The sequence below is a fragment of the Papilio machaon genome, chromosome 27 (assembly GCF_912999745.1).
Source record: "Papilio machaon chromosome 27, ilPapMach1.1, whole genome shotgun sequence".
Lineage (NCBI taxonomy): Eukaryota > Metazoa > Arthropoda > Insecta > Lepidoptera > Papilionidae > Papilio > Papilio machaon.
In genome coordinates this window covers 2,033,444-2,059,054 of record NC_060012.1, presented here as the reverse complement: position 1 = coordinate 2,059,054, position 25,611 = coordinate 2,033,444, and the positions used below count along the sequence as shown (strand labels likewise).

General features: G+C 32.7%; 1 protein-coding gene across 3 annotated transcripts in view; it reads right to left on the bottom strand.

Moving 5' to 3' along the window:
• Positions 1–8,020: 8,020 nt before the first annotated feature.
• The window catches only part of LOC106718356 (sex peptide receptor), a 77,705-nt gene continuing 60,114 nt past the window's right edge, over positions 8,021–25,611 (bottom strand). For 2 of the 3 annotated variants that reach the window (XM_045684740.1, XM_045684739.1), the window contains exons 2-6: positions 23,614–23,952; positions 23,048–23,285; positions 20,855–20,955; positions 12,646–12,784; positions 8,021–8,718 (exon numbers count right to left, since the gene is read on the bottom strand). In XM_045684740.1, the coding sequence (XP_045540696.1) occupies positions 8,173–8,718; positions 12,646–12,784; positions 20,855–20,955; positions 23,048–23,285; positions 23,614–23,867 (1,278 nt within the window). In that variant the 5' untranslated portion in view covers positions 23,868–23,952 and the 3' untranslated portion in view covers positions 8,021–8,172. Of the gene's footprint in view, positions 8,719–10,341; positions 11,067–12,645; positions 12,785–20,854; positions 20,956–23,047; positions 23,286–23,613; positions 23,953–25,611 lie in introns of those variants that run through there. The other variant, XM_045684738.1, reaches the window with a different exon arrangement.

The window sequence follows — 25,611 nt, the reverse complement described above, 5'->3', positions numbered from 1 at the left end:
CTACTTTATACTTCGTTCCATCCGGGTGTCCCTTGACACCTCTCAAGTTTTTTTTATATTGGGCGTGGACGGAGTCGCGGGCGACAGCTAGTATTTGTATAAAAATACTAACTGTAGCCCGGGACTTGGTCAGTGTGGAATTAAAATAGCCCATATTAATCCATCCCAACAGCTACCTTTCATTAAAAGTTTAGTCAAAATCGGTCCAACCGTTTCGGAGATTACGGTATACAGTCGCAGACTTGCGTTTGTATACCGTACGTGTATACCTTGCGTACACGGAAATACAGACAAATGATTTATATATATTTTATTTTTTATATTTATAACATACAGACGCAGACACATTACTAACTATAAATATTATCATGTATCTTGTTTCCTAAAGAACATAAATAATAATATGTCTACCAAGGTTTTGGGCATTATTATATTTAAAAAAAGTATTTGAAATAATGTAATATTAATACAATGTTGGTAAAGATTTCTATTTTTGTTTGTCTGCAACAAATAAACTCAAAAACTACTGCATAGATTTTTAAATCTCTTTCAGTTTTATATTGTTACATTATGGCTGAGTAAGATAAGCTGACTATTGTTTTTTTATATATTATTAAAATGTTATAAAGTGAGAAGAATAATAAAAAAGTACGTTTTTGTATCTTTACATTATCGCATTACTCGTAGCAAACGAAAGTATCAGTTGTGTTGACTTTAAATCAAAGATGGCGGAAATAAACAAAGCTTACAGAATACGGAAACACTCAGTAGAATTATTGCAATATTGAAAATTGTTAGAAACATTTCTTTCTATTTGTAATTTAATGTTTTGATTGAAGTTTTCTTTTTTACGATATCAAAATAATGAACGTGTAAATTTTGAGGTTGAATTGCATTTTTCTTTTATGAATTGATCTCGTTAAAAGTTCCGCCGACGGAAAATTCAAATTTTTGCTTCTCAATTGAAGTTGCAGGGGAAATAATTTAAAAGAAATTGACAGGTGAAAATTAAAAAATTCCCACGGATTTAATTTTAAATTCAGCAATAACTTCTTTTGATGTTAATATGCTAAAGTTAATTTAAAATGGTGGTATTTGATGTATCGCTTTGGCCACAAAGAACTTTGTAGATTAAAAAAAAAAGATATTGCATTTGCGAAGGTCTATGGGCAACAGTCGCCTCTTTATTTCGACGAATCCTGGTGGAATTTTGAACGTTGGTCACCATTTGATATAAAAAAGACAGGTAAAAAATTTTTGAGAAATGCGCGGGAAAGATTGAATGATTTACAGAATGTGAAATCAGTCGTTTTTGCAGCCACAAAAACATTTATTAATCAAATGTAATAACTTGTTATTTAAATATATATTTAAAAGTTCCTTTGTTTAATAAAATTATAAAAACTAGCGTTTTTTGTATTATTGTCTAAACACAACACGCGTCTGCAGTTAATTCGAGATCACAAAAAACTGTTTCCGAAAGCTGATTTACGAGGCCATATATTAAAGTCACATGAAAAATATAGTTGGACAAATAGTTCGGAGAAAATTCGAGAACGTTTAATGTTCTATACTAAACATGTTTTCAGTTATACTTTTTTAAACATTTAATGTTATGTATTTATTTAATTATTTACTCCATGAACGGTTGTATAGTATATAGCGCGGATATGTATGTCTGTATGAATATACCCACTTCACTTTTATAGGCTTTTTCTTCAATATTAAACTATGTTTTCGTTTAATATCGATAATATACATAGTATAATTCATCTAGGTTAAATATAATACATAAAAACTAAAATATGTCATTAACAGGTGTCCCTTTAGGCAAGGTTCCGAAGATACTGGCAGCGTTCCCCCTTTGAATGGCTAGCTAGGCTAGGCTTTTTTTATATGATTATTATACATATATCTTTTTGTTTTGTTTCTTTTCATGCTATTTGAAGCTTTTGATTTAAATAGCTCATAACAATTACCTTTAAGTACTTGTCTCAGTTACCTTATTCGTGTATGTGTAAGAACTCAGTTGAGCACAAAGGAGCCAGCTGAAAACCTGCACAGGGACGGTTAAGTCCGTTCCTGTTTGCACAGAGCATGCTCCTTTTGATACATTTTTTTGTGTAAATTTATGGTATCTGTGTTAATTCTATTTTACGTGTACAATACACATTTAATGCATATGTATTTTTTTTTATGTAGTAATCTTTCCCCAGAGTTTTATAGAACTAGTGTGATTCCTTCGTGAAGTCATGATATTTCATCGGTTGATTCATCTTATTTGGTTTGATATTGGTTGTAACACATAATTATCCCTGTCATTGACGAAATAGAAATATATATTTTTAAGTGACGTTTGATAAAAATTATGTTTTTGTCACGCGATATTTTTTTTCAAATCGATCACCTAACTACTCCACAAGCATAAGAGTGTTTCGTAGAAAACAAATTAAACAAAAAAAACTTTCTTTTATTTTCAATTTATTTGTGCATCTTAACACATGTATTTTATCAAAGTGCACACCCACACTGCCTTTTATTCTGCTCTCGATAGATTTACAACACATTCATAATAATAAAACTTTCAAACAGTTGAAGATCAAACAACTTCGTGTTGTTGATGTGCAAGTTGTTGAAAGATGAAAACTTTACTTAAAACCTTTACTAAGATACTTTTAATTGTTGTGTGGGAGGTACATTGAGATAGACTATGTCTTGTTAACGCGCAATAATTCCTTTAGTGCACAACCAGTAGCGAAGAAACCAAAGCGAAAGATGTAAAATTGGGAATCATTTGGTTCGGTCTTGAAATCTATTCTGTGAACTTGGAACAAATATTTGCGACAAGCGCCTTCGTATCACTGTCGTTAAAGTTAGTATAAGATATTTGTTATACTTTACATCCGATTGGGGCATATTGCACAAATTTTAACATATTTTATCGATGATGATACGATGGCGCTTTTCACAAATATTCGTGCTAGGCCTTATTGTACGGTGTCGTTGTTATATGCAAAATAATACGACTTAAGGGAAATAATTTGTTTTAATTTCCAAAAACCACACCTAAATTGTTTTTATGGTTGTTGAGAACACGCGGAATGATTCGTGCCGAACGTATTCATTGAGTTGTCTGCATTCTGAATTTGTTTAGTATTAGATTTGTCAAATACTGTTAAAGTGAACGCAATGTATTGTGTGGTGTTTACACAGCAATAGAAGTACATCCTTTACTTCAATCGACTCATAAATATTGTTCCGGCGTGACATTAGAAGAAAACTGATTGTCATCTTTGTAATAATCGTACGAATATGTTTTTTGTACACACTTTAGACAGTTCAAAACAGTCGTGTTCATTTTTTTCTCTTAATTAACTTCTTTCCAGTAGGAAGTCCCCCTTTTAATTCACGAATAGCTGCTTCTATGTCTATTTATAAACTTTTAAATACATTTTAATGTAACCACATCCTAATGGGAGTACGTAAACATTTCGTCATATCTGCTGCTCTACTGTTTACACGTGGTTATCTTCGGTGATGTCATAACCTAAATCTTGGAACAGCGTATTAATAGCTACACTAGTGTACCATCACCTTAACTTACCTATATCATAGTTTGGTCCAACTGGAGAAGTAAAGTTTGTAAATAACCGATAATTACTTTGTTTTGTATCGTAATCGTATATTATGTTTGAAAAGTATGAATGGAGTGTGTTTGGATATGTGTATGAAAGGAATGAATTCAGATATGACAGCTGATAGAGATACACTGCCGACCCTCCATACCAAAAAGGGCATGATGAAATTTACGTAATACTGTGGCATTTTATAATTATTAAAATTGATACTTTGATATTAAAATAAAAGAATAAGTAATATAATAATTTATATTTGTTAAAGTAATTCATATTACACATTTTATTTGTTCAATATTTTATTTAATAATTTAGTTTAATATAAAATATACTCACGTTTTCTTATAAATAACTATTATATATATATATATGTGTATTTTGTGTTATTATTTACAGAATTCTTTACATAGTAAAAAAGTTACAGATACAAATAAATTAACAGAAAATATAAAGTATACTAGTAATACATTTTAAGGAAATTTAATTTACAAAGTGTTCAAAATAAATAAAATATAAATTAATATTCTATTTCACAATTTGAAGATTTACAAAATAATTACACTGGATTACAGCATGTCTGTTGCATGAGATTTTTTACATGAATCTGAATAGTTTTTCCAGGCTGATTTCAAAAATATATGCCGTTTTTATGAAGCAGCTCTAGTTTTGGAGTTACGAAGTGACAGGGTTTTTCATTGAAAATGCACATAGTTTAAGTATAAAAAATTTATTAAATATATTTATTCCGAACAAAATTTCCTTTTTTTTTGGATTATCTAGAGTGAGATGTATTAGGAGTACTATTTTGGATGCTTCAACAACAATCAGCCATCATATGTTCATTCCAGTACCCCTGATATCACTCCTCCATAGTGCGAATATCCTTGTGAAAGCGCTCTCCTTGTTCCTCGCTCAGGTCACCGAGATTTTCAGGAAAATAGTCAAGATGGCTGTGAAGGTAGTGAAGCTTGATACTCGTGTTGCATCCAAGCCGCTGGAAGTGTATCAGCAACTGTTAAACGTGCTGAATGTAGCCGTCAGAAATCCTAGTGCCCAAAAATTTTCTCACTGCCCAAGCAAACTCTTCCCATCCACATTTCTCGACAGCCGTCATATGGTTGATAATTTTTTTTATCATCTATCAACTTCCTGATTTGTGGGCCATCGAAAATACCACCTTTGATTTTCTCACTACTCAATTTTGGAAACACTTTCAATGTATTTGAAACATTCGCCATCTTTGTTAAGAGCTTTTACGAACTGTTTTATCAACCCCAGTTTTATATGCATGCTGTGATGTTGATGTGTCACTAATACTCAAGACTGTTCGTATGGCAGATTTTAAGTTTGGATATATCCACTTAGAGCAATTTTTGTGGTTTATTTCTATGATTTTCGTTAAACAGAAATAACAGTCATCATGATGTTTGGATGGTTCACGTCAAATCATAGGAGCTTTGTACTTAAAAGTGGGTCTTTTTTTGTTTCCCCACAGTCGCAAAGATTCAACACAACTTTTGCATACCAAACTTGGTATCCAAGGTTTGGCGTTTGACGGCAATGGAAACCAAAAGTAGTCGAAGTATGCCTTTTTCACAAAGTCCGACACATTTAAACGAAATTTTTGGAACAAATATTCTCCACAAATAACACAAAAACAATCAGGATTATTAAACACGTCCTTCTTGAGGAAGACATAATGAAATTTATAAAGGAACTAGTTAATTACACTGCTATGGATAGAAACAACCGACTACTTATGTAAATTTAAGACGGTACCTGTATCTCACTAACTAGAGCTGCTACAAAAAATCTGAGGATAGATTTGAAATCAGCGCACCCAAATTAGTAAACAACAGTAGAAAAACTTCATGCAACAAAAAAAAAGTTTGATTTTGTTGTCCTGTGTTATCTATTTATATTCTGGTATTTAAAGAGAAGATAATTACATGTTCGTGAAAAGTATATAAGTAAAAACTACAAGGCAAAAAAATAAATACAATAAAGTAATTATTTCTAAGGGCTCCGCAGTTTTCACCAGTTTTTACCATCACTCGCTTGAGTCTAAAATACTTTTCAATTTATGTAAAGAAAATCAGTGTTAAAAACAAAAAAAAAACTTTAAATGTGTAAAATTTCGTTGATGTTTTTATAAAAAATATAGTATATTTATAAATACAATTAGTTTTTCCATATACGTACAATATTAATTTTATCTACTTCAGTGAATTTCCAGTGTAATAGCACAAGTATAAAAACATATTTTCATCCCTCTCATTCACTGAAAAAACAGATATCAACATATGCGTTCTTATCCCTCTCGTAGGGTAGGTGCACCAGGTTTCGTCCACCAAACCGATCTATCTCACAAAACAGACCTAATATGTGTTTATGTATATGTTATGACAGTGAAAACTCACATCTCTAGCCTAATATAAAAACGACTAGCGGTTGAAATAAATTTTCCACCTCAAACCTTTTTTTGCATATCTGAGATATTTTTAATTAACATTTTGTTAGAGACAAAAATCAACACTGTGCCGGTGTATCGGCGCAGCACTAGACATGTCAAATATCTAACAGACTGTTGAGGGTAGTCTCACAAAAGGTTTTATAAGGAAGCGTGCGCTGCTGCTCGAGGCAGTCTCTCTCCATCCGTCATTGCGGAACGTCTGACATTCTTGTTACATTTTTGTTTACTTACGTTCGGTTTGAATTTATACTATTGCGAGGATTATTTAGAAGTAGAGTTAAATTCACTATTTCGCTGTTAGTTTATTTCTTTTAAAATACTTTTGCATCAAATATCTAACATCAGAAGTGGGATAGGATCCGCGTGATTCTATCCACTTTGCTCACTCTGTGGTTGTGTTTGTATTTTCGTGAAAATAAAGGCTAAGAGAAAAATGTCAGAACGTTACCGTGATAATCGTTAATAAAACTTTTATTTCAGACACATGATTAATAAAAGAAAATCAAAGATTGCCTATGGGGCGTATGTTTAGCCTCAGGGCGTATATGTTGCCTCCGGGCGTATGTTTTGCCTATGGGGCGTATGATTAATAAAACTTTTATTTCAGACACATGATTGATAAAAGAAAATCAAAGATTGCCTATGGGGCGTATGTTTAGCCTCAGGGCGTATATGTTGCCTCCGGGCGTATGTTTTGCCTATGGGGCGTATGATTAATAAAACTTTTATTTCAGACACATGATTGATAAAAGAAAATCAAAGATTGCCTATGGGGCGTATGTTTAGCCTCAGGGCGTATATGTTGCCTCCGGGCGTATGTTTTGCCTATGGGGCGTATGATTAATAAAACTTTTATTTCAGACACATGATTGATAAAAGAAAATCAAAGATTGCCTATGGGGCGTATGTTTAGCCTCAGGGCGTATATGTTGCCTCCGGGCGTATGTTTTGCCTATGGGGCGTATGATTAATAAAACTTTTATTTCAGACACATGATTGATAAAAGAAAATCAAAGATTGCCTATGAGGCGTATGTTTAGCCTCCGGGCGTATGTTTAATAACAATTATTATTAGTTTTATTTCAGATACATGGTTGATACAAAATGTGCTATATGTTTTGCCTACGGGGCTAAGTTGTGCCTACGGGGCTATATGTTTGCCTACGGGGCTATATGTTTGCCTCCGGGCTGTGTTTTGCCTACGGGGCTATATGTTTTGCCTACGGGGCTAAGTTGTGCCTACGGGGCTATATGTTTTGCCTACGGGGCTATATGTTTTGCCTACGGGGCTAAGTTGTGCCTACGGGGCTATATGTTTGCCTACGGGGCTATATGTTTTGCCTACGGGGCTGTATGTTTGCCTACGGGGCTATATGTTTGCCTACGGGGCTATATTTTCTGCCTACGGGGCTGATTTGCTTTTAGGTCCTTTTTCTTGGAGGTGTTCTGGCTCTTCATGGCGCTTGGGACAGCGTGTAAAACGATGCAGCAAGGATCAATACTCCTTCGAGGACGAAGGAAATGCAGGATGGCCGAACTGTTAGAGACAAAAATCAACACTGTGCCGGTGTATCGGCGCAGCACTAGACATGTCAAATATCTAACAGACTGTTGAGGGTAGTCTCACAAAAGGTTTTATAAGGAAGCGTGCGCTGCTGCTCGAGGCAGTCTCTCTCCATCCGTCATTGCGGAACGTCTGACATTCTTGTTACATTTTTGTTTACTTACGTTCGGTTTGAATTTATACTATTGCGAGGATTATTTAGAAGTAGAGTTAAATTCACTATTTCGCTGTTAGTTTATTTCTTTTAAAATACTTTTGCATCAAATATCTAACAATTTTTAATCCAATTTAAAGATTTCAATGACAATTTTTAATTAAATAATTTTTTTACATAAGAAAGGAGGTCGTATAGATTTTAATTTAAATGTAGATTTTGTCCAATGTACACTGAGGAAATTTATCCCAGCAAAAGATCTCCGAAGGTTTTATTTTTCACCTCACTTTTGTGCTTAAGATTAGGTTACCTACTGGTTACATATCTATGTGCAAACATTTGTTATCTAAAGTACAGTTTCATTGGTACAAGTTCTTGGACCATTGACTAGAGAATATCTACTCGAAGTACCATTCCTACTCGAAACGACACTCCTGATGAATAACTCTTTAAAAGTTTCACGAAACTGTCTCGACATACCACAATATATAGCGAAATTTATCGGATACGATGCCATGATAAAGAAATTTGTTATTAATATAAGAATATTAGCTATACGATAGTCTAAGAATTCAACGATAGTACTTGATATTATATGTAATATAGTTACAACAGCTAATGGTATTTCTACAACCAAGAAAACTGTTACCACTACTATTAACATGAGAGTTGTACAGTTTGAATCTCGTAGTTTTTTACATTCGTTTTTAGGATTCTCTTTGAATAGTCTACGTCGATTCATTTGTGCTTGTCTCATAGCTTTGAAGAGTAGTACATTTAGTACAACCAATGAAGTACAAGGTACTAAATGAACGAATATAACTCTGAATCCAAAATATGTACTGAAGTATGCGTCTAGAGATACTTTGTTCACCCATGGAGAGAATTCAACCTGTGAACAAAAATATATTTTTATTACTCACTCATTAAATTAAAGGTAGGTATAGACTAGAGTATTTACTTGTAACAACACAACAAGCCGCTCTATGATATGTTGTTGTGCAGCACCCTTTCACGAACCAGACGTGCTTTGGAAACTATGTTTTTACCTGTATCATATCATTTGTTAAAACGTTACATTACATAGAAATACTTGAGAAATTGCTCTAGTGTATATTCACCTTAAAATGAAAGTACAATTTTATTATAACTACAGTAATTGAATTAATGAAATAAAAAGTAAATATGAGTTTTACGGCAGCGAATGTGTAATTCCACTTCTCTGATACTTGTACCACCTATCAGTGGTCAGAATCTATTTGTCTTACCCGAATCACCGTAATATTGACTTAAATTTTTTTATCCGTCTTAAAATATGAGGTCGTAGTATTTCTTTCGATTTATTTTTATCATTCTTTAGTTAGTTTAAGTCGGTGTAATATTAAAGGTCAACATACACGGTCTAGCAGTTAATTGCCGTACACGAATGGTAACTATATGCCGACTGCTTGAAATAGTCCGTGTATGTTACAGAAGGAAAGAAGAAATGACTTACTCATTTAATTCATATTTATTTATTAAAGAAATAATATGCCTAACTATCTAATTCGCCATGGTTCTTTATATATATAAAACAACAGTTATAGGCTAACCAAGAATATTAAAAACCTAGTAATAAGCGTTTCAATCGTCTTTATTACATCGCTTACTAATGTGCGCACAAAAATTATTTTTTTATTTTTTCGCAATGTGTTTTTTTGTATTCCTGGTTTTATGGTATTTTAACATTTTTATACAATAAATAACTATGCAAAAGATTTCATCAGAAAGCTTATATTGATTTTATAAGTAAAATATTTTAATGAAAAACAATAACTACTTTTATATTAAACTTTTTTTCTCTATAGAATATATTTTAGTGTACAAAATTTACAATTGTTACAAATATATACATATTTAATAATAATTTTACTCAAATAATTTATATAAATTTAAATTATGATAAAAATTCGGTACTTTTTCTAAATGAGGGCTCTTCATTTAAAGGCTAAGTGATCAATCAATCATAGATAATAAAAATCACTATTTTTTTTTAATTATCTAATCAATATTAATGATTTCGTGACCACGAAGCCGAAAAAGTACCGATTTATTAATAAATTATTGAAACACTTCTATTTCGTAATTATTATTAATATTATAAACTCTAATATACATAAAAAGCTTATTACAATAGTTATTACAAGTAGGTTTAACTGCTAGAAAAATAAAGTCACGTCAACTAATCAAGCAATAGATTGTCACTAGTGTCGCGGTTAGTGTTGCCAGTAAAAACATATCAGGGATACGGTGTAGATGACATTTAAGACAAGATGGATACTTTAATTCCATTTTTGCCCATCAGGGCCAACTTTGTACACTTTTTGCCAAAATATTCGATCGAAATGTTACCTTAGCATTTATAAATCCACTAAATCGTATTATTATTTATTTTCAGTAATTAATTTCATTTGTTTTAATTATGTTTTTAGTAATGTAAAAAAAATGGCAAACTTTATTATTAAAACATCGCAAGTAAATTAAATGTACAATATTAAACAAAATGATATGTCTACTAAGATACAAATTACCTCTAAAATACTAAAATCGTGTGTTTCCATTGATTAAGCAACACAAAAAAACATATCATCCCTTATCTTTGATAACAGACATGATATGTTTTAATGTAGTTTCGTTGATGTAAACTAACGGTAATTAAAGTACAGTCTCGTTAGTACAAGTTCGAGGTCCGTTCACTAAAGAATATCTACTGGAACCTCCATTTCTACTAGTAACCGCTCCTCTAATAAAAAGCTCTTTAAAAGTCTCACGAAATTGTCGCGACATGCCGCAGTAAATCGCAAAATTAATAGGATAAGAGACAATAATAAAGAAATTAGTGACTAGAATTAATATATTCGCAATATGGTAGTCCAAGAAATCAACTATAGTACTAGATATTATATGTAAAATAGTTACCACAGCTACTGGTATTTCAACTAAAAGGAAAACCGTTACAACAACGATTAGCATTAATGTTGTACAATTGGAATCTCGTAATCTTTTACATTCAGATTTTCTATTCTCTTTAAATAATTTCTGTCTATTTATCTGAGCGGCTTTCATTGCTCTAAACAGTAAAACGTTGAGAACGACTAGTGATGTACAAGGTATCAAATGTACGAATAAAACTCGAAATCCGAAATACGTTATGAAATAACCGTCGAGCGATAATGCGTGAACCCACGGCGCCATCTCTATCTGAAATACGAAAACATTTTTTAGAATTATATCATCAAAAAAAGCACACATTGAGTTAGTACACACACGGGTTTGCTTGCAAACATAGATAAGTGTCTGTAGTCATAATAGCATTTTGTGTAAAAGCAGACAAGTTTATATATATTTAATTTATACATAATTTATTACAGTGATAAATATTTAGGCCTCTTTTATACTTGTATAAAATAAGTTTTCAGAACAGAAAATGTATGCAGATTTTATAAATGTAGACTAGATGACGTCTGCCACTCGACTGCCGTCGGAATTGGAAAAACAATCTTAATTAGACTATGCTCTATATCTATGTCAAATTTTATCGAGATCCGCCGAGCAGTTTTAGAGATAGCCAAATATTGGCATTTAAAATGGGATTTTAACAAGCTATATATATTTAACTAGCTTTTACCCGCGACTCCGTCCGCGCGGAACAAAAAATAGAAAACGGGGTAAAAATTATCCTATGTCCGTTTCCTGGTTCTAAGCTACCTGCCCACCAATTTTCAGTCAAATCGATTCAGCCGTTCTTGAGTTATAAACAGTGTAAGTAACACGACTTTCTTTTATATATATAGATTACATAATACGTATATATTTTTAATAAAAGTATTATGTTTTAAAGTACATAGACATATATTAGTGCATAACAGTAAAGCGAAAGCTATATGTTGATATGTGTTATATTATTTAAGCGAAAACATTCAATGGCACATATAATTTGTTAATTCACTTTTAAAAATCGTAAAGAATTGACTTACGTTTTTATTTTATAACACTCTCAATATTTTCACTACTGATTTCAGAATTTTTCATGTATTTTTAATGGAACAGATCTAAGTTTTTTTTATACTAATGCTACATGTGCTTATATTAATATTGTTGATGTAAGAAAAATCTATATTGCAATAAATTTACTAAAATTTGCATTTTGAATGAATGTAGACTATCACGAGGGTAATATTTATTACTTGTATGTATGTATTTCTGAACATAATATCCTGTAGCCTAAACGGATTTTGAAACATTGGATTCGTATCCATTGTAGTAGCTTATTTTTAGCCAACTTCAAAAAGAAGGAGGTTATTTTAACAGTAACACGACTCGGCAAGCGAGTTAGCCCCTTCGTACACAAGGGAACGTAAATCTTCGAAACTAAAATTGTATCCTTGTGCGAGTATCGCGTGGCCGAACACAAAGTCCTCCGTACACAATGTGAATAGAATGCTCTACGCGCGTCGTCTATTCGGTCAGTAAAGGCATAGCGATTACATGTCAACTGTATTGATTTGTTCTGCTATCTTGAATATCGCAGCTACTTTTTTCACGACGATTTAGACAATTAGGTTACCAGCAATTGTTTTTGGTCATGAAAGATGTAGTTGAAGGACTAAAATCACCGGTTTTCGAAGATTTACGTTGCTTTTGTCAGAAGACCGTTAACCTTTATACGAAAAAAATATTGTATTAACTAAAAAAATCTGTGTTCACATGTACCAACGTTTCATACATTACTTGATATGAAATGAACTTTTTATTTGAATAAACAATGTTGATATCATACCCTGCAGACTTCCTCGAAGTGACCACGCCATACAGTGATATGCGGGACATATTGACGATCTAGGAAGCGAGGAAGTTGATGTAAGAAGGCCGCAATACCGATGTAGATCAGACACTTCATCACCCTCGGCATTGTGCACCTGAGGAAAAATACCATTTAGTACATAACCAAACATGTTAATTCACACTGGGCCACTTTGGACGACTAATGTCTCGTGAACCTTAACTTAGGTTAGGCTTGATTTGTTAACAGGTCATGGACTTCCATTTAAATGCTTTTAATAAGCAGCGTAGATGTGCAGAAAAAAAACATTTCTCTATCTCTCCTTCCCTAGCCAAATCAGCTTTCCCCATCACATCTTATTATACGTAAATGTTTTACACTATAATTAAACTGAATAAAATGTAGAGGAAAACCAAGAAAGGGAAATTAAATCCGTAGATAATTTGTTTCAAAGTCGTTATTCAGAAAATGTTTTGTTTGATACTTTCGTATCGAAAATACAATAGAAACTTTCCTCATATCCTCTTCTCGTAAGAATAGATCGTTACGTGAAACAAGTAAAAATGTCGACCCGCACTTGAAAGACACGTGATATATTTTAGGGTTGACCGTTTAAGGGTTTTGAATTTGGTACATTGTAAAACCTATTCCTAATGCTACAATGCTATTGGCATAAAGAAATACATTCGACAATAAAGAACAAGAACTGATTGAATTCTCTAATTAAATTCTTTATTTAAAAAGAAAAAAAAAATAAACCTAAACTATCTTTCTTTTATGCCTGCGATGATGTTATTCAAGATGTGATAAATATTAACATTACAAAGAATTTCCCACTTCGTATCAATTCCATATTCATGGAGCGACTGATAATGATGGAGTTTTTGGAACCATCTTTATTTATCAAGGAATTATTTTGACAAATTCTTTTTCCCGTGATCGTAGTTATCGTTAAACTGTAGTACTCTTTGTGATGTTACATTATTTACTACACTTCCATACATCTCTATCAGCTGTCATCTGAATTGACTCTCTTCTTACGCATATATTCGTTCACACAATCCATCCATACTTTATGTGGTCTTCCTCTGACTTCTGTAGTCTTCCTATTGATCTAAGAATCCTAGGAAATATTCATATGGTGATATAAATAAAAAATTGTATTGTGTTAAACTTTGGTTCAAAGAGTAATTTCTTGTGTAAAGTTTTCACTAAAAAAAATCTAATTTAATTGCTTTGGCTAATTTTAAAAACTGTTAGTTTTACTATTTATCGCTAGGTATTTTTCTGGAAAGACTTCCGAACAAAAGTACAGTCACCGTCGTTCGCGGTGTTCCACCTTAAAGGCGACATTGTTTGAATGTCTTGTGCGCCTTGAGGTAGTAAAGGTCCGTAATTATAGTAATTATTTAATTTTCTATTTTGACCACATCGGTAGCGTCCTAATTGATTTATTTATCAGGAGTGGTGGTGTTCAGATTCCTTACGAGATATAAGGATTTTTTAACAATAACACTGCAAATAAAGGCCACTGTACAAGTTGATACCAATCAAAAACATCTTAAATTCCAAACATTTTCGAGGGCAGTTAATTAATTTCGTGTTAAGACGATATTGGTACGGATTCTGTTTGTCGAGAACACGCCGTCTTTTAACAAGTCTACTGTTAACGTTTTATGGCTTATAAACGAGTAAATCGGCATAGGCTTTTGATCTTTCAACGCTTACTGGTTTAATGATTGATTTAATGTTATCCAAGAGGAAAAGTTTGAGGTTTTTTGTGTTTATTCCAGCGAATCTAAAGCGTTATTTCATTTGGGAATATGTAATCGTCTTAAATTAAAGTACAGTAGTCTTTTTTGCCGTGTTCGAAGCAATAACCATTTCAAACACTTGTAAGGCTTGAATGAATTTGAATTTGTAAAACACACTATACAAGAGTATTGTGGTAACTACGTATGCGTTGAAAGTCGTAAAATCGTACCATTGCTACGTGAAATACGTCACGGATATGTTTTTTCTGACCGAAGTTTTATTGCGTATCATAAAATGTTACTGCTTTCTAAGCGATGGGATAGAGAATGCTTTTAGTTTTTGCTGAAATTGTATCTGAACTCGTTATCATTAGTCGATACCAAGAATAATTGGATCAGAATTATAGGTTTATTTGAGGACTGTAGTGTGTTGTTTTACGACGTTTTTTCACTATCGAAATACGTACTAGAAAACATTTTGTTATCGCTTTCCCTTACCTTGAGATACTGAGGTTATTATAAAAAGTAAAAACTATTTTTATAATGAACTAGCTGTTACGCACGGATTGGTTCATGCGGAATTAAAAAAAGCAGAAAATATAGACTACTAGCTGGCGCCTGCGACTCCGTCGCGCGGAATTAAATAATACTTGACAAGTAACCTATGTGCTCTATCAAACTATGTTCCATATCTGTGCCAAATTTTATCAAGATCCGCTGAGCCGTTCCAGATATACCTTCAAACAAACATCCATCCATCTAAACTTTCGCATTTATAATATCTATATATATAAAAGAAAGTCATGTTAGTTACACTCAAGAACGGCTGAATCGATTTGACTGAAAATTGACCACTACGACTTAGGGTCCTTCAAGAAGCGAGCGTATCACCATCTCAAAGGTCGGCAACGCATTTGCGATTCCTCTGGTATTGCAGATGTCCATGGGCGTCGATGAACACCTTGGTGTTCCCGCTGCTCGTTTGCCCCCTTCTCTTATAAAAAAAAAAATGGTGGGCAGGTAGCTTAGAACCAGGAAACGGACATATATAATTTTTACCCCGTTTTCTATTTTTTTATTCCGCGCGGACGGAGTCGCGGGTAAAAGCTAGTATTATATAGTATAATACCAACCGGGCATAGTGCGGCTGGCTACCAATAGTGAAGGAATTTTTCAAATTGGTTCAGTAGTTTCGAAGCCTATTCAATACAAACAAACTATCAAATCTTGCCTTTTTATAGTATTATTATTATAGATAAACCACGTGGATTCAAAATATAGAGTAACAAACTACTAACATGTACAATATCTATGTGGACCGCAAACTTTAGCCGCAGCTAGCCTGTTAACAAGTACTAAATAAACGTGTGAACTGAACAAGCGAATGAGTGCTCTCGTTTCGTTGTTTAATATTTCGTTTATATTTTTATTGTTTAATTTATATCCTTTGGTTATGCTCACTTCGCCATCAATTATAGGGACTAGGATCTCATAACTTTGCAATAAAAACAAAAATTTTGTTCGTTTCGACTACCTTTTAACAGTTGTAGACGCCAGGCTGAACAATATTTATTTCACGAATGTGAAACCGACTCAAACGTTGCCATATCACGACCACACATAAAACACGATTCAAGTGGTCAGTCAAGTACAGTCCGATGAGTGCGTACCGAAGTCTTTATTTTGGTCCTCTTTCGCTTCCCATTATTTTCTTATAATGAAAGGATATGAATAGGTTTGACAGAGGAGGGGAATTATAAGAAGAGGAAATATTCTTTTTACGTGCATTCTCTCCTACGTTGATTAAAAGTAGGCAACGCATTTGCATTTGCTGATGTCTATGGGCAGCGGTCGCTTCGCTATTTCGGCGAATTCAGGTGGCCGCTTGATCGTTTACTATTTTATAATAATTAAAAATATTCATCACTAAGTTATCAGTGAAATCTTATGATGATGCGAGCTAGTTAACAAGGTAACATAATAAAATGTAGAGCAATAAATTTTACTGTGTTCCAAATATACGTATGTTTGAATTCCAACTTTTAGTTGATTAAAGACTTGATATTTGAAACTAGGTTACTGGTTTCCGCTTCAATCAATCACAGCTCTGTGAAGAAGTTTCCGATACACGCATTAATTTATAGAAAAATAGAGCGCGAGAAAAAATAATTAAAGTGTACGAGTCCGTTATTGATGCGCTCTATGATTGATTTTAAATGAGGTTTTGATTAATTTCTGCCAAACGATTGCCAAATGTGTTTGCGTATTGAACATATACGTTGGAAGAATTTCTATTATTCTGGGTTAATATCATTAATTTTAATAAATTGTTATGTTATTTGATATAATAAAATATTTGTAAATGTTACGTAAATATAATGTCATCTGTATTATTATAGATAGCTTTTGTCTGTCACTTTGTCTGTGGGGAATCTTCATCATCATCAGCACACAACTCACCCAGCGAGGGGCTCGGAGCCCTCCATAAATTAGGGGTGACTAGGCCATGGTCAACCACGCTGGCCGAGTGCGGGTTGACTTCACACATATCACTGAATTTCTTCTCAGATAGCAGGTTGCATCAGGATGTTTTCCTTCATCGTAAGAATATCGAGTAAATATGTAAATCGTAAATTGAAAAACACATCGGTACATGGCGGGATTCGGACCCAGGACCTACAGATTGCATGTCAAGTGCTTAATTCTTGAGCCGCCGACGCTTTAGTAAGATTTAAATTATGTATTTTTTAATAATATAAAGATTATAAAAACAATGTGAGATAAATGAAAAAGTTATTTTTTTTTGACTAATAAAATAGCTTAAAATCTAATTTTTAAATTAAGTGATAAGGATAGGTAATAAGTATCGTACAAAACAATTAATTAAGAACGACTTAACTGACATGTGATCTTCCGGTGACGTCACCGACTAGTTTCCTTATTATAATGTCTCATGAAAGTTTAAATAATTTAATCGTACAAATCGATTAAAATGTAGTATTTCTATTTATTACGCACACACAACGGTATGTATAAGGATTCATTGGGGAATAAATAAACAGAATTAATTCTCATAAACAAGCCAAGTCGGATACATTAACATAAACATTTTTATGATGTTATTACAAGCCAGGATCTGCGAAATAAAACCAACTGGCTTACAAACATGTGAGGAAAATGTTTTGGATAAACATTAAACGAAATTTTTAACTGCTTCAAGGAAATTCTTTAGTCATCGAATTTATTTCATGGAAAAATTATTTGCATATTTATTTAAGACTTAACACGTTTAACATTTTTGATGAAATTTTAATGTAAATATTGAATGAGAAAGGTTTTTTAAACGATTTATTTTCTTTATGTAAATACTAGCTTTTACCCGCGACTCCGTCCGCGCAGAATAAAAAAAAAAGAAAACGGGGTAAAAATTATCCTATGTCCTATTCCTGGTTCTAAGCTACCTGCCCACCAATTTTCAGTCAAATCGATTCAGCCGTTCTTGAGTTATAAATGGTGTAACTAACACAACTTTCTTTTATATACGAGTATATAGATATAGATTAATAACGTATCGTACGTACGTAACTGACAAGGATGTTTGACCCGGTGGGTATAAGTCTAACTAATTTATGACACCCCACTAGCGCCACCTTGTCAATGTCAAAAAAGTGTCACGAGATTTTTGTTGTACTATAGCTGACTTGTTTTTTTTTTTTATTGAAATTTTGTCAAAAAATTGTATCAAAAAATAAGAAAGGAAGACAGACAAAATCGCGGTTAGTTCTGTCATAAAATATACAAAACCTAAAAGAAAAAAAAACACAGGACAGTTACAGAAAAACAAGGATTTTGTTACACTTTTTTAGTATTGGCAGGATGGCGCTAGCTGCTGTTATAATTTAGTTTGACTTATGCCTAGCGGGTTGGATAACTGTATAAACCAACAACGATATCTCACCTGGTGGGCATGAGTCAAAGTAATTTATGATAACTCAGTAGCGCCCCCTGTCAACGTCAAAAAGGTGCCACAAGAACCTTTTCTTGTAGTGTAGCTGTCATGTCATGTTTTTGGAACGAAGTTCCTTATCGCGCGTTGTGAAAGGGGGCTAGACGGAAAAAATTCTTACGAAAAGTTGTCACGACACTTTTTGCTATAGTAAGTATGTTAACGACGAATGAGCGCTACTTCACCATGGCAACGACGTGACAATATATAACGAAAATTCATAGAAATAAAATGTACTTCTTGTGAAGACTTAAGTTTTTTATTCATTGAATAAACATTGGTTCCTTCACTGATTAATCGAAAGGATCTTCGTTCCATCCGGGTGTCTGACACCTCTCAAGTTTTTTTTCTTTTATGCCATTCTCTATGGCCATGTAGGTTTTATATATGTTCTGACGGAATAAACCGCGACAGCAGCGCCTCTTTTATCGGCTCAGATATCTTTTTTTGATTATAGTCTATCCACGAGTTTCATGTTACCAACATATTTCTATGGAAAGTGTTTAAAAATGTCTTTTAACATGCAGTTGGCAGCAAAGGTGAATGACTCTACTAGATGTTACATTAATAACCGTATAGATAATTTTGGCACAACTTACTCCATGTTCTTAGATATATCTCTATAATTTATGGCCACGTTGTAATCTCGATGCAATTTCTGTATACGCGTGCGTCATAGTAGCACTTAACAGACGATATCAGTTGGATATCACTAATGTTTGGTCCCATAACTCTTATCAATGTACAAACAAAGCTCCAAATTTTTCGATAATGGTGCAGGAGTTAATTAATTTTGGGCATTCGCTATTGAATATAATATTGTTTATAAATACAATAGCAATTTATTTGAAACAATATACTTATCTTTATGACATTCTGGTAATGAATACGAATTGAATGACGTATGACGCAATATCAGCCAAGCTATTTAGGCTACATGTCTTAATGGAACATATATATTAATGATTAGCTGTCGCCCGCGACTCTGTCCGCTCGAAAAAAAAAACTTAATAAGTAGTCTATGTGTTCTGCCAGACTATGTTCTACATATGTACCAAATTTTATCAACATCCGTTTAGCCGTTCTGGAGATACCTTCAAACAAACATCCATCCATCCATCCATCCAAACATTCGCATTTATTTATTTTATTCGATTTTTAAGTGTAAGATAACGTTAGAAAATCGATTGCTATGCTAATACAAGTAACCTTTACCTTTAGTAAAATTAAATGAGAGAAAAAAATCAGCGCAGAAAAAACAAAGCGTGTAAAGCCTCGTTTACGTAATTGTATTACTAGTGTGACATGTTTGAAAAAATTATATTTAACATTAACGAAATAAAAATAATAGACCCCCAAAATAAACATTCCCGATCTCCTGTCAATCTGTCAGTTTCAGTTTGCTGAATCATAAAATATGTGAAAAGTTTTCCTTGTTTACTTTTTTTTTGGAGCGAATTTGTTTCGCTTGAATTAAGCCAGTGAGCAATTTTATGATTATTTTGTAATATTAGAAAGTAAATGAAAAAGTATATTAGGATAACAGAAAGTAATTTTTTTTAAATTATACATTAAACAACTAAATCTTTTTTTGTGAGTATTTATATTTGGTTGTTTTAGTTCTATTATGTAGGAACAATATCCGCACAACGATTATATTCGGATCGATCTTCTGGATCGAATATAGATTTCTATGTTATTAGGCAAAGAGTATGCCCTACAAAATAATGCTTCATATTGCAAGTAGCTGTGTAAAATACACGTTACATTAATAGTATTATTCGAAGTTTACATTCACAATATACAGTCTCGTTAATGCCGGGCCTTGTGTAAACGTTCTAAAGCGCACGATCTTATAATTCACTTAATACGTCGCTCCAGAATATTGACATTCTGTATCTTCATCTTAATAGATTTTAGGATGTTTATTTTGAAAGGTCGTGAATTCACTACGTATATAGAGTTGCAAAATGAATTATAGTATTATCGAAGTAAAGAAAACAGATATTAATTTAACTATTATTTATTTATTTATTTATAAAATAATGATAACCTAAAATAGAACTATGTCCCACAAAATTATATAAAATAATTTGACTGTGGGATCAAAAATTTTAATAAAATAAAAGTAAATAAGTTGTGATAAATAAAATTAAAATAAATTTAAAGAAAGTATAATTAAATCAGTAATGAGATAATATATGAGTATATATGTGATAATGATCGGTTTTGCTATGCTTTTAATTTGGTATTTATAAATACGTACTTTATTTTCTATTTGAAAACATGTTCATGTATTCAGAATTTTGTAACAACCTGTATATGTGAGACTGTACATGATTAATATTGCTTTAAAATATGCCATGCTATGCTTTGCGTTATGCTATGGTGAAGTATTTGTGATCACTATATATTTGTGAACACGCTGTATGTGTAATGTACTTACCAAGTCCTTGCGACGGGTGCGTGGCAGACGTAGATGTATCGCTGCACGGCCAACGCGAGTGTCAACCAGATGCTGGCTGTGTGGAACATCGCTGGTATCACCTGTACAGTACATATTGAATTTTATAGTTTAAGAGCTTAAAACTATAGAACTTTAACTTGATATTCAGCCTCTATTGAAAGGATAATCTGGTGAAATTTCGGCTTTACTAAAATTATATAAGTTTGACGACCACGGGATCTTAGTCTATAATGCAATAAATTCAATTTTAATTTTTTATGTTCATTCGACGGTGTTCCATTTTCAAAAATTGAAATCGACATTAAATTTCTTGCAAGTTCGCATTTTCGAGAATAGCAAAATCGATTTGTAAGTGAGTGAACAACTCTACTCGAATGCCATTTATTTCCTCCGCGTTTCACAGACAACGTGTTTCCACGAAGGAAATTGTGCAGTTTGAAAACGTTTCGCTGACGTGAGCGGGAACTGAGCACGTAAAGGAGGCCAGTGTTTGTGCTAACATACTCCCTTTGACACGGAATATTCGAAATTTAAATCGATTAGACTGAAAGCACTGGCCACTACAAACGAAATATTGTTATTTTTTTTGTTTTGACTGACAGTTTTTATGGTTGGTCTGTTCAATTGTGATCTATCTGTTTTTGTATACGTAGAAGTTAACCAAAGCTTAATTGTGTTAAATAAAATCTATATTTAAGTCACTATCTTTCTTTATGAGACTTCTTCTATTAAAAAGAAAACACAAAATATTCCTTGACATTCTTCAATCAAATCTTATCTGTATTGACGGTAAAACTTTATCTTTACGTATTCTTCAAAAGTAATTAAGGTAGATAAAAGTTGGAAAACTATTCGACGATAAGAAAAAGTTAAATGGCTATGAAAGGAACTAGAAAAACTTTTTGCTGTCACTCTAAAGGTTTCTTCTAGTATATTTACTACAAAGAAATTTAGTTAGTAAATTGTTTAGAATAAATTATCACTATTTAATTACACTTAACATCAGAACTAAGTAGTACAGGTTTTAAAATCCTAATTACGCCTAAAATGTTAAAATTTTGGGAATTGCAAAAGTGTACTATTTATTTTGGACGTTGAGTATACGACTTAAACATTCAATTCTAGACTGTAATGTCATCTTAAGCTTTATGTTTCTTATATTGATTAGTCTAATGAAATTTGTTTGATTTAACTACATTAACGGTGTAGTAGGGGAGATAGGGGAAAGTTGGGCTTTTGGGCGACATGGGCACCCACTGTTATTCCAAATTAAAATACAGATTTTTTATTCTTTTTAGCCGACTTCAAAAAGAAGGAGGTTATCAATTCGACTGTATTTTTTTTTTATGTGTGTTACCGCAAACTCCGCCCCTGGTGGTCCGATTTTGATGAAAAATATTTTAATCGAAAGGAAGTGCTTGCAGGTGGGTCCCATTTTTTTGTTTTTTTTTTTAAATAACTAGAAGACTAGTAGATTTTGAATATAGCTTCAAAATTTGTTGCGAAAATTAGAGACAGAAGCATATATCTATCTTTTATAGTTTTCTCACAATAACCATTTTTTTATTCTGGTCTATTTTCTCTACCGGTTATACTAGAGTAATCAAAGACAATAAATGTCAGCCAGGTATTTTTATAAAAACAGGCGTTTACTTAGATATAGGAACTGAAAATTACTAGGGCAGTATAACTTGGGTGTTTACAGCTAGTCCAAACATGGCTCAATAAAACGTTATTGCATTATCCAGTGTACTGTGTTAAAGTGTATCATCAAACACAGTGTAGAGATAAACTCGGCCATGTGGAAATATCTAGTTAACTTTAACTACGAGGCTGGTTATATTTTGATGAGATTTAGGTATGAAACATTTTCCGTAGCATTAAATGTTTCTTTTTCCAACAATTCTTTTATAAACAGACTAGCTGTCGTCTGCGACTCCGTCTGCGCACAGTTAAAAAAAACTTAAAAGGGGTATGAAAAATAGATAGTAGCCGATTCTCAGACCTACTGAATACGCATATAAAATTTGGTAAAAATCTGTAAAGCCGTTTCGGAGGAGTATGGTAAAACTAACATTGTGACATGGAAATTTTATAAATAAGATTATCATTAAATAACTTTAATTAAGTATAGTTTCGTGTTGTCTTTTTTCCAACTTGTAACCAACTTACCTCATTCATATAATTCCAAGCTTGACACGCCTGCACTGGACTTAGCGGCTTGTAATGATTGCCGAATGTATACATATAAAATAGCCATGGCGCCGGGAATAACATAGTAAACATATCACAGAGTGCCATAGCCATTAGCACTACATTTGTAGGTGTTCTCATATGACGACGAGATAGCACCACGACTATCAAAGTGTTAGCAACCGTTGTTGTGGCGAGGAGAAACGGTGCGATGTATCTGAAATGAGAAAATGATTTCTGTTAGCTCCTAATGGTAGTACTATGATGTTTTACATACTTTCGTTAATAATGTGGCTTTTAAATTATAAATTAATTATTTAAAAATGTATTATAGTTTCTGAGATTACCGTGTTCAAACACTATTGCTTTGTATTATTGGAATGAACTCATTAATTCCCTTTTAATAGTCTGGTATCCATAGTTTTCGACTATCGAAGCATTAACAAATTACCTCAACGTTAATTATTACAATTTTGCTATTAAATATATATGAATATTCGATCATTCAAATTTATAGCCAATTAAATTTAATGAAGTCAACTTACCCATACATCGGTTCCGCGTAGTTGATCGGAAACTCACATGTGACGTTTAGGTATACATGAGAATGATTCGACGAACAATAATCGTCTGTTGTAAAGTTGGAATATTCTAGAAAACCAGTTTCATTATCGTATAAACTGTAGTTTGTATGTTTGACTTCATTTATTTCATTTATTCCATTGTCTATCGTCATTATATTTGTTAGATTCTGTGATACTGGAGATATGTAATCCAACAAATCTTTATCGTCGGCCATTTTGTTTATATTCAGCTATCTCTTGATATATGACATGTTTCTTGGTTCATAAGTTTCAACTTTCTTCAATTTACATCATCACAATCTGTGGAAGAAATAGAATTGTTTAAAATACTGATAGCAGTTGATGATGCATAAATGTTATGCAGTCGAACCTAGATAAGTGAGAATCCTCTATAAACGAGAAAAATATCACGGTCTTTTAAAATCCAAGTTCGATTGTAATTCGGTCGTAACGAGATTATAATTTAAAAAGTTTAGACATTATTCCAACACTATAATGATGAAATAAAGTACCCTATTCTTGGGTCAACTTGCATTATTTTATACGCATAAAAAATACGAAATCGAAAATATTTCACACATAAAATATGGTTAAACGGGCACAGGTTGCCCGGCGATAGGGGCGTCAGATGTCGTGCGGCTTTGCTTTAAGCTGCCAGTGATGGATAGAGCTTTTACCTTATGCCGTATACAGATAAAGTCATTCTTTTAAAATATACCGAATAATTTCAGACGTAAAAGTTTAATCACTAATGGGGTTTTTGTATACTATGCTGGATTAAAAAAATCGATGTAAGCGCAGTTTAAATACAATGATTACAATGCGTTGCAATTTACCTTTAACTAACAGAAGAGGGGATGTACAAAAATATAATAATTCCCCTATCTCATCAAATCAATCCCCTTCCTATCCCTGCTTCTTAAGAAAAGGTTGCAAGGTTAAGAAGACTAGAATTTGCCTCCGGGACGCACACTTATCGTGGGTCTCTGAGACTAAAATCTTCGTTTAAAACTTATTGTTATTGACAGAGATTTTATACAGAGATTTTGTCGTCTCAGAAACCAACGGTTAATAGACAGCAAAAAGATAAATAATAGCAGTGTTATGGCGTAAGACATAAGTAAATAATTTAAATAAATAAATAAAGGATGTTGTAACATTAACAAGATATGAATAACTATAAGTGTCATTAAAGGGCTCTGACGCATGGGCTTTCCGCCTGTCGACTTTAATTAAGCCTTTGTGAGTTGATTTAAAATTAACTCTGCGCCGTAAAGCTTTAAAAGTTTTATTGTTTCACTCATACTTCATATTTAATAAACATTATTTACTAAATAAAAACAAAAAATACCGACTGATTATGACACTATGACATTCAAGGGACATATACGAATAGAATTATACATTACGCGACAAAATCGGTTCAGTCGTTTAGACTACAGCAAGTCAAAATGACTGACATTCTGACGACTGAATCAGAGTTGCGTGATTAAAAAAGAACAGTGGGCCTAACACGAATCAAATACAATCGCTTTCGTATCATCGTCGAAGCGCACTATATGTCGTAAAATTTACTAATTTTGATATTTACCTATATATCTATATATATAAAAGAAAGTCGTGTTAGTTACACTATTTATAACTCAAGAACGGCTGAAACGATTTGACTGAAAATTGGTGGGCAGGTAGCTTAGAACCAGGAAACGGACGTAGGATAATTTTTACCCCGTTTTCTATTTATTATTCCGCACGGACGGAGTCGCGGGTAAAAGTTAGTTATTGATAAAGATAAAGCGAAGATAATAGTCACAAATATACGTGCTAGGCTTAAAGAGCGTTTAAATTCATTTCTGAGATAATCGGGATATAAAATTTGATGTTATCAAATACGCGAATTCGAGGATACATTTCTCGAATTCGCGTATTTGCAAACGGATGGTTGTTTTTCTAAGATTCATG